Source organism: Oenanthe melanoleuca, chromosome 4A, assembly GCF_029582105.1.
Source record: "Oenanthe melanoleuca isolate GR-GAL-2019-014 chromosome 4A, OMel1.0, whole genome shotgun sequence".
NCBI classification, from domain to species: domain Eukaryota; kingdom Metazoa; phylum Chordata; class Aves; order Passeriformes; family Muscicapidae; genus Oenanthe; species Oenanthe melanoleuca.
This window is the reverse complement of record NC_079338.1, coordinates 1,164,415-1,177,521: the sequence shown is the minus strand read 5'-3', so window position 1 is coordinate 1,177,521 and position 13,107 is coordinate 1,164,415. Positions and strand designations below refer to the sequence as shown.

At 48.2% G+C, this 13,107-nt stretch overlaps 1 protein-coding gene across 3 annotated transcripts in view; it reads right to left on the bottom strand.

Moving 5' to 3' along the window:
* ARHGEF9 (Cdc42 guanine nucleotide exchange factor 9) overlaps nt 1–13,107 on the bottom strand; it is a 189,742-nt gene that overhangs the window by 158,006 nt on the left and 18,629 nt on the right. For all 3 annotated transcript variants that reach the window (XR_008840491.1, XM_056491259.1, XM_056491260.1), the window contains exon 2: nt 6,185–8,889. Coding sequence is in view for 2 of the 3 variants with exons in the window: in XM_056491259.1 (XP_056347234.1) it covers nt 6,185–8,821 (2,637 nt within the window). In the remaining variant the exon portion in view is untranslated. The remainder of the gene's footprint in view (nt 1–6,184; nt 8,890–13,107) is intronic.

The window sequence follows — 13,107 nt, the reverse complement described above, 5'->3', positions numbered from 1 at the left end:
AGGAGCACTGCTCCAGCTGAACCACATCTGCCCCTGCAGGAGGATGCAGCCACCATTGAATGGGACTGTGCCAACACCCTGACTGACTGACGGGTGTCAGCTTGGATTCTGACTCTGGCAGGGCTGGGATTGTTCTGTGTAATACTGCATTTCTATTTGAATTTTCCTAGTCAAGAACTGTTATTGCTAATTCCCATCTCTTTGCCTGAGAGCCCCTTAATTTCAAAATGATAATAATAATTTGGAGGAAAGGGGATTTACATTCTCCAATTCAAAGAGAAGCTTCTGCTTTTATTGGCAGACACCTGTCCTGCAAACCAGCACACAATCAACTGAAGCACCCATAAAATGGTCAAATACCTCAGTTATACCTAAATGCTTGGTAGCACTGATCCAAAGAATTGGCATTTACAGCTAAATGGAGAAAAACGTTGGAACTTTTATTATTCTATTCCAGGAGGAAAAGTTCCTGAAAATGACAACTGTACCATGACATTTTGCAGAATGGAATGTTCTTTTTAAAAACATCACAATTCCAACTCCTACTTTTCATTTTATTCTCGGTGACATGTGGCACTGTGGAAGTCTTGTGTATAATCTCAGAGTCAAGAAATCAGAACGAAAAATCATTTGACAAAGGTCAGGGGGAAGCAAACAGGAGGTTTCTAGGCTCAATCACAGACACATCTGTCACACTTCCAGGAGCCTGCTAATTACTCAGTGCCTGGGATGGTTTGGTGGATCCATCCTCAGGACTCCAGCAGCTCCTTTTCACTCCTGTGCTGTTATTTTCATTTACAGATGAAGAGCAAAGCAGACAGGCTGTAATTACCCCAAAAGAAAGCTGTGGATGAATTAAGGCTCCATCTCCCAGCAGCAGCATCATATCCAGTGAGCCAGCACACTTCTCTTGGCTGGAAAACAGCTGGGAGGAGGTAAAAGGCAAAGAAAACCTTCCATCCAGGGAATTTTGGCCACAGAGTCCCTTTAGCACAAGGCCAGCAATGCCAGAGGTGCCCCTCTCCATCCCTGCTCTGATTCCTGTTTGAACTTTTGAGGCTGGGAATGGGATAAAGGAAAGACACACCATGTGTTTAAAGAAAACATGTGGAAATCTGAATTATCCATGTGTTCATGGCTGGTTCTGTATACATGCAAAGCCAATCAGCTTTGCAAACTCAACCTGCCTTTCCCTATGTTGTTAAAAATATGCTTCCCAAAAAACCCTACCCCGCTATAGACAGCACTAAATATAGGCTTTAATTCAAGATTTTGCTAGCACCTCCTGGTTATTATGAATACAAGAATCTGAACAGCTTGCAGATAGGCTTTAGAGGTTTTGTCTCCTCTAAAAATAAAATGATTGTCAGACACAACCATATTAAAAGCCATAAATACCCAAAATCTTCGTTCTGCCATAAATGGCACCTCTGCAGACAGGAATATAGCACTCTGTTGGCAACAGCAGGATTTAGAAAGCAAAGTACTATTTCTTAATTTGGAAGGACTATAAAGTCTTTTGTTACAGCAGGCTGAGACACAACCCAGGAGCTGAATAAGCAGATGAAGAAAGCTGTCAAGATCTACTCTCCCATTTCCTGGTCAGTGTCATCCAGCAGTGGGAGGGAAGGGATAAATCCACTCAGCAATCCCATCCCTGCAGCTGCTCCACAACAAACCTAAAAGTCACCATGGGCACCACCTGCAGTTTCTCAGCAAAGAAAAGGGAATTTTGCTGGATCTGCCTCTCGTGCAGAGGCACTTGGAGCTGCACTAAAGCCAAAGCCCAGAGCTGTGGGAGGATCTGAGCTGTGCCCCAGCTATCAGGCAGCAGATCTGCAAACCCAGCCCCTGGCATGTGCACACTCAGGCAAATCAGTAAATCCTGCACTTCCAGTCAGACCCACCGCAGGGAGAGCTCCTGCTTTCCCACACAGCAGGAGCAGCCATGGCACAGGGATCCCAAAAACCTCCTAAAGCCCTGACAGACCCCACATCCATGTGGGCCACCCTGAGCAGCAGCACCTTTGTGCCACTGGGACACTTTGGATCCCGAGTTCAAGGTTTGGAGGAATAACCTCAACAGCTGCTCTGGAGAAACATCTGCAGTGATGCAGGGGTTTGAGCACACAAACAGAGCCCTGAAACCAGCACAGCATCCCATCAGCCTGGCACCTCACCCTATGGGACACACAGCTGTGGAAATCTCATTTTCACACTTCTGGCAACCCTAATTCCCCCAGAGAACGGCCTCACAAACCCAGCTGGGCTCTGTGCACAGCCACAACAAGCTGCAGCCTGCAAACCCTTTGGAGATAAAATCCTGAACCCCAAGGAAAAAAGATTAGGTCCATCAAAAAAAAAAACAACTCTTATTTCCCAAAGAAGCCAGCAGAGGGCACAGAAAGACTGCAGTGAAAGCCCTCTGCTGTGTCACTGCCAGGGTGACACCAGCCCAGGGGCTCCTGGTTGTGACCCTGGGACAAGCAGGGACCTCACCCTATGGCAGATGTGTCCGACACTAAACCTGACACTTGTTTCTGGGTCCAAGAAACTCCAAACTGATAGCTGAAATATGAATTCAGATGGGTGTTTTGCAGCCTTTCCTGATGTCACTCCAAAGCCCTGTCCATGGACACACCAGCCAGCTTGGAATTCTGATGGAAGGCTGGAATTGCAAAATAAATTGTATCAAAGCTGCTTTCCATCTAAGCATCATCTCAAGCTACTGGGAATCTCAAAGACAACTCCTGGGGCTCTGCCTGACTTCCAGCAGCAGCAGTTCCCCTGCTGGGATGCTGTGGTGGTTTTAGAGGTTGGAGGAGGATAATTTACTTCAGTGGAGACATGGAAAATGGAAACTCTGTCCAAAAACTAGAGAAACCTCCATGTCATCTTTTCCTCCATTTCTCATACCTCAGAATAAGGATGGCACTGTGATTCCAGAGTGGAGCAGCATGGAGTAATGCACTTCCCACTGACAATTTGTTTTGACCTTCCATGTTCTTCCAATTCTTCAAAACATTTTATCTCCACTGTTTCACAAGTTCCCAGAACATAAGAACTTGGGATGGGGTCTGAAAGCAACTATCAGGGATGTGCTTTTCTTCTTTTCTGCATCCACTTTTATTAAATGCTGCTGCAATACTATTTCCTTTAAAGCACAAGGATCAAATCCTACCAAACTACTTGCCCATAATATCACTCAGCTCCTGCCCAAAGACATTAGAATTTTCAAAGGCAAGACCAGGAAAGCAAAAAGCAGGGCCATTAATTACAGATACAACTAAACAGATTTACTTACTGACAGAACCAATGTACAGATCCCCTAAATCCCACTCCAGCATCCCTTGTGCTACATCAGCCTCAGTTTCTCCCACCACCTCCCCACAGGAGAGATGGTAAAGTGTTTCTGTGGGAACTTTTATGCTTTTTCTGGGGCAATGTTTAAGTTGTTTGGGAAATGCTTTCTGCCCCACTCTGCTCACACAATGGGCACTTGCTCAGAGCAGCTGGCCTGGCCAAGCCACCCCATCCTGGCTGCACCTTCTCCCTGCCTGTGGTTGAGCAATTCCCTTAAAATCCAAATCCTGCAGCTCATCAGAGCAGCCTGGAGTGGAGGCAGCAGGGCCAGCTACTGTCCTGAGGAACAGGTGCCAGCAAAGAGATGGATTGAGCCCTAAAACAATAAGGGGCTGGAGCTGAGTTTGCTGCTACTGTCACGCTCAGGCTGAAGTTACTCCTCTCCCGTGTTTATTTTTGGTAAAGTGTTTCCGAGTGCCGCTCCCTGATGGGAGATAGGCCAGCAAACCCCTGGGCTATCTCAGGTCATTTGTCACCGGAGCTGCTGGCAGCTCTGCAGGGCTGCTCCTGCCCAGCAGATCCCTCCTCCAGCCTCCCTTTGCTCTGCCCTTGGTGCCATCAGCACCACAGCTGCAGCAGGAGTTCCTGGGGTGCAGGAGGTGCTCCCAGCCCAGCTGGGGCTGCCTGCTTTCCCTCCCAGCTCCTGCCAGGAGGCAGCCAGCCCTCCCAGCCAGAGGAAGCTGCAGCAGCCCGGAGGTCGTGTGCTATCGCCACGCTCCACGGGAACTCGGGGGAGTTTCCTGCCCAGTTATCTCAAACACCACATTTAAGTTTCTTGGTTGTGTTAGTGAGCTGCAACAGCTGAGCTTGGACTTAGGGCATCTCCAGCTCACACAGCTGAGCTGGGAAAGCTGGGATTGTATCCTGGGAGTGCTGGGATCAGCCTCTGCCCTCCTCTGCTCTGGGAGAAGCTGCTGGGATTTCCCTCTGCTCCACTCCATCCCTTCGTGCCTCTCTCATCTTGCTCCTGCCCAGAATACTTTCAGCTTGGTCCCTGGGAAGGGATATCAAACCACAGCCTCTCAAGTTCCTTCTAAAAATGTTTCTACCAACCACTACTCACTCCTCTGGATTACACAGTGAGCTTTTGTAATTCTTTGGATTACACAAAACACAGCAGAGAAACAAAACCAGGAATAACTAACAATACTGCTGACTGTTTTAGCTGCAAGTCAGAAGTCCAGATTTTTTTTCCCTCCAGCATTTCTAATCTGCTGCCAATTTTCAAACACTTCCCCTCTTGGCTCAGAAGTTACTGTGACCCCTTTCCCAACAGGCAACAGTGTCACCACCTCTGGAATATCCCTTGTCACTCCAAACCCAGAAGGAAAGGAGAAAGTTTCTTCACAAATCAATCTAATTTTTCTACCTGGCACCTTGAAGAAAGAAAAAATCCTCATTCCAGCCTCAGCTAACCAGCAGATAGCCAAAAAACCCTAAAACTGGGCTCTACATTGGCTCCACAGGATTTCTGAGGTTTCATAGCAGTAAGCTGGACAGGACAGATTTGTAACACCCAGAACCTAGTCCAAAATGCAATGTCCACTTAAATGATTTAAGGACTTTAAGGGCTTTGAAAGACTTGCTTTTACCAGACAGGAACATCCTGCCATGACTGGAGCCACTCACCTGCATTCATCACCCATCACTCCTACAACTATTTTAGGTAAGAAAACTCAGAAAACACACAGAAAACTGCTCTGTGTTTCCAGCAAAGTGCAATTGTTAAATTCTGTTTGCCCAGAGCACACTTAAAAACTCTCAATTTGCTAAAACCCCTCTTCTTAGGAGCTTCTACTTCAAATGAACTTAAGTGCAAAGAGGAAAAAACCTAAAGGTAGTGTCTAGGACTAGAAAAACTGCTACACCCTTGTCTTGGATTGCAATATAGGATATGGCCAGAAATGTGGATTCTGTCCCCACCTGTTAACCCAGCTGGGGCAGTGACCCTGATCTCCTGGCACACATTATCTGCTCATGGGCCATCTTTAAACCAGCTGGGCAATCATCTTTATCTTCCCACAGCCCATCCTCCCTCCAGGAGATATCTCCTGTTCATGGCCACTGAGTCCCAGGGCATGACTGATAAAATTCCATCATCCCACTGGGAGATGCTCCAGCCAGGGGAGGAGCCAAGCCTTTCCTACCCAGATAAAAACTGACATTTTGGACACCAAGGCACCTTCTTTCCACTGGATCCCAGAGGAAAACCAGACCTTTGCACATCATCCCTGGAGCTTCAGAGGAAACTGCACCTTCTCCAGGAGCACTGCTCCAGCTGAACCACATCTGCCCCTGCAGGAGGATGCAGCCACCATTGAATGGGACTGTGCCAACACCCTGACTGACTGACGGGTGTCAGCTTGGATTCTGACTCTGGCAGGGTTTGGGATTGTTCTGTGTAATACTGCATTTCTATTTTAATTTTCCTAGTAAAGAACTGTTATTGCTAATTCCCATCTCTTTGCCTGAGAGCCCCTTAATTTCAAAATTATAATTTGGAGGGAGGGGGTTTACATTGTCCATTTCAAAGAGAAGCTTCTGCCTTTATTGGCAGACACCTGTCCTTCAAACCCGGACAACCCTCTTCAAGAGACACTGATACACACAAAGGGTCGTAGGAGAAGCAGCTCTGGAACTTTAAGAGCTCAGACTCAGACTGATCTAAAAGCTCTGTCTGCAGCCACCATTCACAGAACAACCTCCTTAGCTGGAAATCCCAATGAGGGATATAAAAAAAAAAATGCTTTCAAGTGCAAACCAGCTTTTTGAGATGTACAACAGTGTGGTCCTCTTGCAAACCTTACAAAGTTGCTCCTACCTTTCCATTTTTGAGGCGTCCGGAAGAGACGATCCTCGAGACGTGCACTTGGAAGGGTCTGCACTCAAACTCTTCCACTCTGTCCATGACCTCCACAGAGTTTTGTTCCACAAATGAAGCGGTTCCCCGCTTTTTATTGCGGCCACCAGGCTGTTTCAAACTCTGCCTTTTCACTGTGGAACACTTTAAAAAAGTCACTATGGAAAAGTCCACGTCGGCAACTGCGGAACATCCCATGTCCGCAGCACCCAGAATGTTCTCGGGAATGTCAGGAGAAGGTGGCAGGTCCCTGCCCATGACCTGACTCTTCTCCAGACTACTGACAGTGTCTTGGACCTCTTCACTCAGAGCTGCCTGGGGAAGGTGGATCAGAGCCTCAGGTGCTGCAGAGAAGTCACCATTGGCAGCTGGGGAATGGTCCAAGTCCACAGCACCCAGCTCATTCCCAGGAAGATCAGGGGAAGGTGGCACATCCCTGCCCACAACCTGTGATGTCTCTGCAGAACTGCCCGAGTCCTGAATACCCAGCTCACCTCCTGACGAGTCTTGCAAAGGCAGCTCAGGATTTCTCAAGTCCTGATTATCCAGTTCTGTCCTTGAAATTTCCTGAGCCACAGCTGGAGATGGATCCATGTCTTTAGCAACCACTGGGGCACATGCCACGTCCTCAGTATCAAGTTTAGTCAGTGATGTCTGTGGGAGGTGGGTCTGAGCCTCAGTGGCTGCAGGAAAGGCACCATCAGCAGCTGGAGAACAGCCCAGATCTGCAGCATCCAGATTATTGACAGGAAGATCAAGGGAAGGTGGCAGGTCCCTGCCCACGACCCTCTCCAGGGCACTGCCAGTGTCTTGAAACTCCAGCTCACCTCCAGACAAGTTTTGCAAAGGCAGCTCAGGATTTCTAAAGTCCTGATTATCCAGTTCTGTCTCTGAAAGCTCCTGAGCAACTGCTGGAGATGGATCCATGTCTTTAGCAACCACTGGGGCACAAGCCACGTCCCCAGAATCAAGTTTAGCTGGCGATGCCAGTGGGAGGTGGGTCTGCACTTCAGTTTCTGCAGAAAAGTCCCCACTGACAGCTGGAGAACAGCCCAGGCCCCCAGAATCCCAAGTATTCACAGAAAGATCACGGGAGGGCAGCAGGTCCCCAGCCATGACCTGGGTCTTCTCTGGAGTCGTGCCCAAGTCCTGAATTGGTTCAGCCAGAGTCATCTGTGGAAGCTCAACCAGATCCTCAGAGGGGTCCTTGCTGTTCAGCTCAATGAAAGACCCATCTGCGAGCTCTGCCAGCTGGGACACGGGTGGTTCTGGCCCAGAGGGAGCACACGGGGCTCCATCCAGCCTGTCATTCCCACTGTCCAGACCAGAGGAACCGAGGCCTTTCAGCCCATCCGCGGTTCTGCAGTTCTCCCTCCCCGCTAAACTCTCAAAGCTCAGGTTCTCCCAGGTGCCGGAATCCGGGGACTGCAGACAGGCTCCCACCGTGCAAAAGGCCTTGGCGCTCTCGTTCTCCATGACCAACCCCTCCTTGGGGGAGGCAGCGTCCTGCCTGCGGCCCCGGAAACTGCGCTGAGGCCTCTTCTCATCGGGGGAGAAGGCTCTGGAGGAGCCCCGCAGCCGCCGAGCCGCCTCGGCCACGCTGCTCAGGAACCTCACTACGCCCCCAAAGTGAGTGGCTTTGGCGGCACCGTTGGGTTTTTTTCGCTGGCTGAGATTCTCCTCACACCTCGTATCAAAGTCCAGGTAAGAAGCGGAATGATCCGTTGTGTTTTCCACGTTCTGAAAATTGGTTTCAGCCCTTTGATCTGGGAGCTTTGAATTATCTTTGCTAGCTAATGAAATTCCTTTCAGATAGCTCCAGACATCAGAGCTCCTTCCTCTCCTGCTCTCCTGTGGGAGCACAGCACACCTCTTTTGATTGTCCCCTTCTGTAATTGCAGAACTCTTAACGTGCTCAAAATTCAAAGACTCGCTTTTCCTGGCTGGTCCTCTGTGGCAGTTCCCATCATTATCCTCACCGTGTAATCTGCCACTGATATCCCTGAGACATTTACTTTCAGTGGCATCGAGTTCAGGAATGCTGATGTTCAGCTCTATGTCCTCAAAGGAAGAGTCCAAGTCCTCGATGTAGCCGGCGTAGGAGTGGCGGGAGGGCCTCCGGCCGTCCCCCAGCTTCTTCACCCTGTAGACAGCTCTCTGCCCACTGCAGGGAAGCTCCTCCTCAGGGTCACACACATCCTGCGCTCTGGGTGCTCTCAAATCCACGTTCTTGGGCGTCCTGGAGGATCTTCCCTTTTTTGACGAGCGTACCCTGTCCATGAAGGATGGCTTTTTTAATTCTGAGACCTCAGAGGCAACTCCCAGCAGAATCATGGACTGGGGTCTGTCTTTATTCGTGGAGAGTCCTTTCCTTCGTCTGACGAAATTCCAGATCCGGCTGCCCTTGGTTGTTTTCTTATACCTGTGTGTTTCCTCCTGCTCACCGGGGTTTGCATCACCAGAGGCGCAGTGCTCAGCACCACAGGCCTCCAAGGCATCAGTGCTCCCTCCCTCCATGCTCCCTTGGAAAATCCTGTTGGCAAATCCATTGGGAATGCTCACGGAAGCAGTACGCTGGCGGCCCTCCAGAACTTCCATCGCCCTGGCTCACAGGCTGGTTCCAAGAGTCACGGATGCATGGTCCTCAGATTGCTTTCTTCACAAGACTTGGAGGGAAAAGAACAAAAAAAGGCAATTAGGACCACAAAACTTTTAGAAGATGCATTTCTTAAAGCATCACAAGACAAACCTTATCCCAGTGGATGTGGTGGTTTTCCCCATTGATTCCAGGCAGGCTGAAATTTTACTTCCAAACCATATAAATTTTAAAGCTACTTAAATCTGACTTAAATGACTGAACGTTTAGTGACCACAAATAAACTTCCTGCACTAATAAAGTTACCACAAAGTATGCTCAGAATCCCATGAATCACATCTTCGTCTTGCAAGTTGCAGAGACTCTAAATGCACCAAATCTCACAGCAGAGAGGAGAGAGGAAATTCCAGTGAGTGTCCCTGTCACTGTCATCTCCACCATCCCCATCTGCCAGGAACTGCCACCATGCTCCCAACAGCTCTGTCTCTGCAGGCAGCCATTCAAAGAAAAGTCAGGATGAGCCTTTTCCTGGAAGCAATGCAACTCTTAAAATACTACAACATCAGAAAACTCGTGCAATATCCAAGCCAGGTTTTTTCATACAGCAGCGACGGCACCAGCACAGGAATCCCTCCTGGCACTGCTCTGCTCAATGAAAGCTGCTTGGCCACCACTCAATGCTACAAAAAACGAGTTCCCCTCGAGTGAGTTCCATGGACAGGATTAAAAATACAGTTCCCCCGTCTGGAGCAGCAATGGAAATCACTCTGAAGCAGCTCTGCCAACACAGCTGAACTCCTGCTCAGCTCCTAAAGCTTCCCTTCCACTGGAATATCCTTCCACTGGAATACATCTGCCCTGTCCATATCACAGTCCCCCAGGAATTTCCATATTACAGATTCCTGGGGCTGGATCTGCTGGTCCTGGGTTTGCTCTCTAGAAAGCAGAACTACATGCCAGGCACTCAAAAATTCCCTCCATTTCCAATCCTACTCATAGGAGAAAAAAGAAAAAATAGTGAGTCCCCAAGACATGGGTTTGACATGAGAGAAACTCTCCACTTTCCCCCAAGCAGCAGGAGAGCCACACTAGCACTGTGAACAGCCCCCTTATCTACTAAAAACATTTAAACTCACTGTTTCTGTTAAAACTAAGGGGATTTAATTAATTAATGCAGCAATTAATTACTGCCCTGGGCATCTCATGAGCCTTGCATTCAGTTAAAAAAATCTGTTTCTACCTTGCCACCAATTCTGCCTCCAACAAGAGATAACCCCTGAGACCCCCACAAATGGCAGAGGAGCCACAGCAGCAGAGCACAAACAACAGAAACAACCAGCATCCCTCATTTTTATGGACAACCCTCATCTGGCTTTCCACGAGCCCTGCCACAGGGCTTGTGCTGAGCATTTTTTGGCACTAACTGTGCTTAGGGTAGCAGAAATGAGTGTTTGCTGCCAGATGTCCTCTCACTGTGCTGCCCAACCGAGGCAAGGGGGGAAATAAGATGAAAAAGTTGATGGGTTGCTATAAAAATGCAGCGATCCCTTTCCAATCCCTGCTAATTTGATTTATCGCCAACTGATCTGGATAATGAGAAACAAAGATAAAACTAACACAGTGTCATAGCCTCACCCACCACAGCTCAATTCCCCACCTTCTGAGGGATCTACCTCCCTGCAGAAGGACTGGGAACTGGGAGAGGAATGGTTGGGACATCATAGTTGTCCTTCCTTCTCATATTTGTCCCAGCTCCTGTGGGGCCTTCACAGGCCATGGTTCCCATCAGGAGAACCTGCTCAGGCATGGGGCCTGCACTGGTTACAATTCCTGCCAGGAATCAGCTCCACAGGCAACAATTCCAGCCAGGAATGTCCCCTGATTCTTGTGGGGCCATCACAGGTCCCATTCCTGCCCTGTGGGGCCATCACAGGTCCCGCTCCCCTCAGCAGAGCCTGCTCAGGCATGGGGCCTGCACTGGTTACAATTCCTGCCAGAATCAGCTCCACAGGTGACAATTCCAGTCAGGAATGTCCCCTGCTCCTTGTGGGGCCATCACAGGCCCCATTCCTGCCCTGTGGGGCCATCACAGGTCCCGCTCCCCTCAGCAGAGCCGGCCTGGGCGTGAGGCCTGCACAGGCCGCAGCTCCTCCAGGGATCATCCAGCACCTCATCCTCGCCATCCTCACTGCTCACTGAGCTGCTGCTCACCTTCCTTCATGCCCCCATGGCTCCTCCTGGCCATTTTTGTTCTTTTTTAGCCATGTGAGCTGCTGCCAGGGCTGCTGCTGCTCCGCTCTGGGCCGTGCTGGCACCGCTGGCGGCACCGGCTGCGCCCAACACACCCTGAATGTGACACAGGGTGAATGTGACACAGGTTCAGTGTGACACAGGCTGAGGGTGACACAGGCTGAATGTGACACAGGCTGAGTGTGCACTGCCAAATACACCCCATGGATACACAGCATCACTGGATACAGCCAAAAATACACCCCAAATTCACACAGTCTAAATGTGCACTGCCTAAAACACCCCAAATTCACACAGCCCAAATGTGCATTGCCAGATACACCCCAAATTCACACAGCCTAAATGTGACACAGCCTAAATGTGCATTACCAAATACACCCCAAATTCACACAGCCCAAATGTGCACTGCCAAATTCACACAGCCTAAATGTGCACTGCCAAATACACCCCAAATTCACACAGCCCAAATGTGCACTGCCAAAGACAACCCAAGTTCACACAGCCCAAATGTGCCCTGCCTAAAACACCCCAAATTCACACAGCCCAAATGTGCCCTGCCAAATACACCCCAAATTCACACAGCCCAAATGTGCCCTGCCAAATACACCCCAAATTCACAAAGCCCAAATGTGCATTGCCAGATACACCCCAAATTCACACAGCCCAAATGTGCACTGCCAAATACACCCCAAATTCACACAGCCTAAATGTGCACTGCCTAATACACCCCAAATTCACACAGCCTAAATGTGCATTACCAAATACACCCCAAATTCACACAGCCTAAATGTGCACTGCCAAATACAGCCCAAATTCACACAGCCCAAATGTGCACTGCCAAATACAACCCAAGTTCACACAGCCTAAATGTGCACTGCCAAATATACCCCATGGATATAGAGCATCACTGGATACAGCCAAAAATACACCCCAAATACATCCCACAGTGACACATCCATACTTGCTTTGGAGCTTTTAGGTTTTTACTTTGAGCTCTTGGCTTTTACTTTGTTGGGTTATTTTAAATAAGTAAAGTAGCTAATAGTTAAAAAGGTTATTTATTACAAAGTACATTTTCTTACACATTAAGTTTCAAAAACACACAGAAAAACAATAGCAAAGCAGTGGCAATAAGTGAATGGCTAAAAGGCACTAACTTTAATACAAACTTTTATATAGGATTATTTTAACAAGTTAAGATGTAAGCTTGGACTACTACTCTTTAACTTATTAGAATTTTAGTTTTTTAGCACGCTAGGTTACGTATACAATTACTTATACAACTTATTTTGTTTTATGTGGAAAATTTAAGCAATGTTTTTACTATAGCTTTATTATCTTTAAGTTTTGTTTACAACTGTGGGCACGGAGCTTTTTGTTGAAGATATTAGTGTGCTTTAACTTTTACTAGAACTTTTACTGCTACTGTGGCATTTGACACTTTTTATTTACTAAAAACATTAGAGCTCACTTTAAAACTTACTAACTTACTTTTACTTAAATATTTACTTGATGTGTGAATGGCTTAATAAACTTTAATTTACTTAAAGGCTTTAATTCCATTTTTGCATTTTGATTTCTTCAGAGAGACCTTTGACACCCAAGCACTGAGATGATGCTGCCCTGCTCTGCTTTAGCCCTCTCCTCACTCACTCTTGTCCCCACCACCATGGAGGTTTAAACAATCTCCTTCCTCCCCAGGCACTTTTGGGGCCTCAGCACCACCTGCCTCCATTTAAACCCCACAGCAGAAATCCATGCAGGAGCTGTGTTGTCGTGGGTCCCTGCAGAGAGCACAGAAACTTTTGTTCCTAAAAAACCAAGGGTTGAGCAGGACAGTTTCTCCATCTGGTGCCTGAGGAGGAGACCAGCTCCTCATTTCTCAGGGTGTCTCTTTGGGATGTGAGTTATTCCCAGACATTCCTGCTGCAATTTAAGGACTAACACATTGGAATGGGTTGGAAGGAGTTGGGAGGGGGAAAAGCACTTCAGTTGTTTCAAGTCGTGCAGCCAACTGGCAGCAAAAGACAGAAATCAC